Here is a 299-nt window from a genome sequence, read left to right on the forward strand (position 1 = left end):
ATTACAAAGAATGGCACGACAAACTGCAGTATCGAAGTGAGCGAACTGAAGATCTTACGAAATGGCTCACTAGGCCAATTCTCTTCACAGAAGGAGATATACGTCTCCTCTAACTGCATGTAAAGCCCATATGGCAAGGTAAGTAATAACGCAATCACCCAGATACTCACGATGATCACGAAGCACATCTTAATCTTCATGCGCGGATGGAACGGATAGATAATCACCAGAAACCAATCGACGGCTATGCTTGTAAGGGTGCTGATGTACACGCTGTCAGCACCTCTCAAGATTGTTTT

At 44.1% G+C, this 299-nt stretch overlaps 1 protein-coding gene across 1 annotated transcript; it reads right to left on the reverse strand.

Annotated features, from left to right (window-relative positions):
* Positions 1–8: 8 nt before the first annotated feature.
* Positions 9–287, reverse strand: LOC108773615 (neuropeptide FF receptor 2-like; the record flags this gene model as incomplete). Its single annotated transcript, XM_018539847.1, has 1 exon — positions 9–287. A coding segment is annotated over one exon (279 nt), but the record flags the coding sequence as incomplete, so codon positions are not given.
* Between the last annotated feature and the right edge of the window lie 12 nt (positions 288–299).

The sequence above is a fragment of the Cyphomyrmex costatus genome, unplaced genomic scaffold (genome assembly GCF_001594065.2).
Source record: "Cyphomyrmex costatus isolate MS0001 unplaced genomic scaffold, Ccosl1.0 C2134161, whole genome shotgun sequence".
NCBI lineage: Eukaryota > Metazoa > Arthropoda > Insecta > Hymenoptera > Formicidae > Cyphomyrmex > Cyphomyrmex costatus.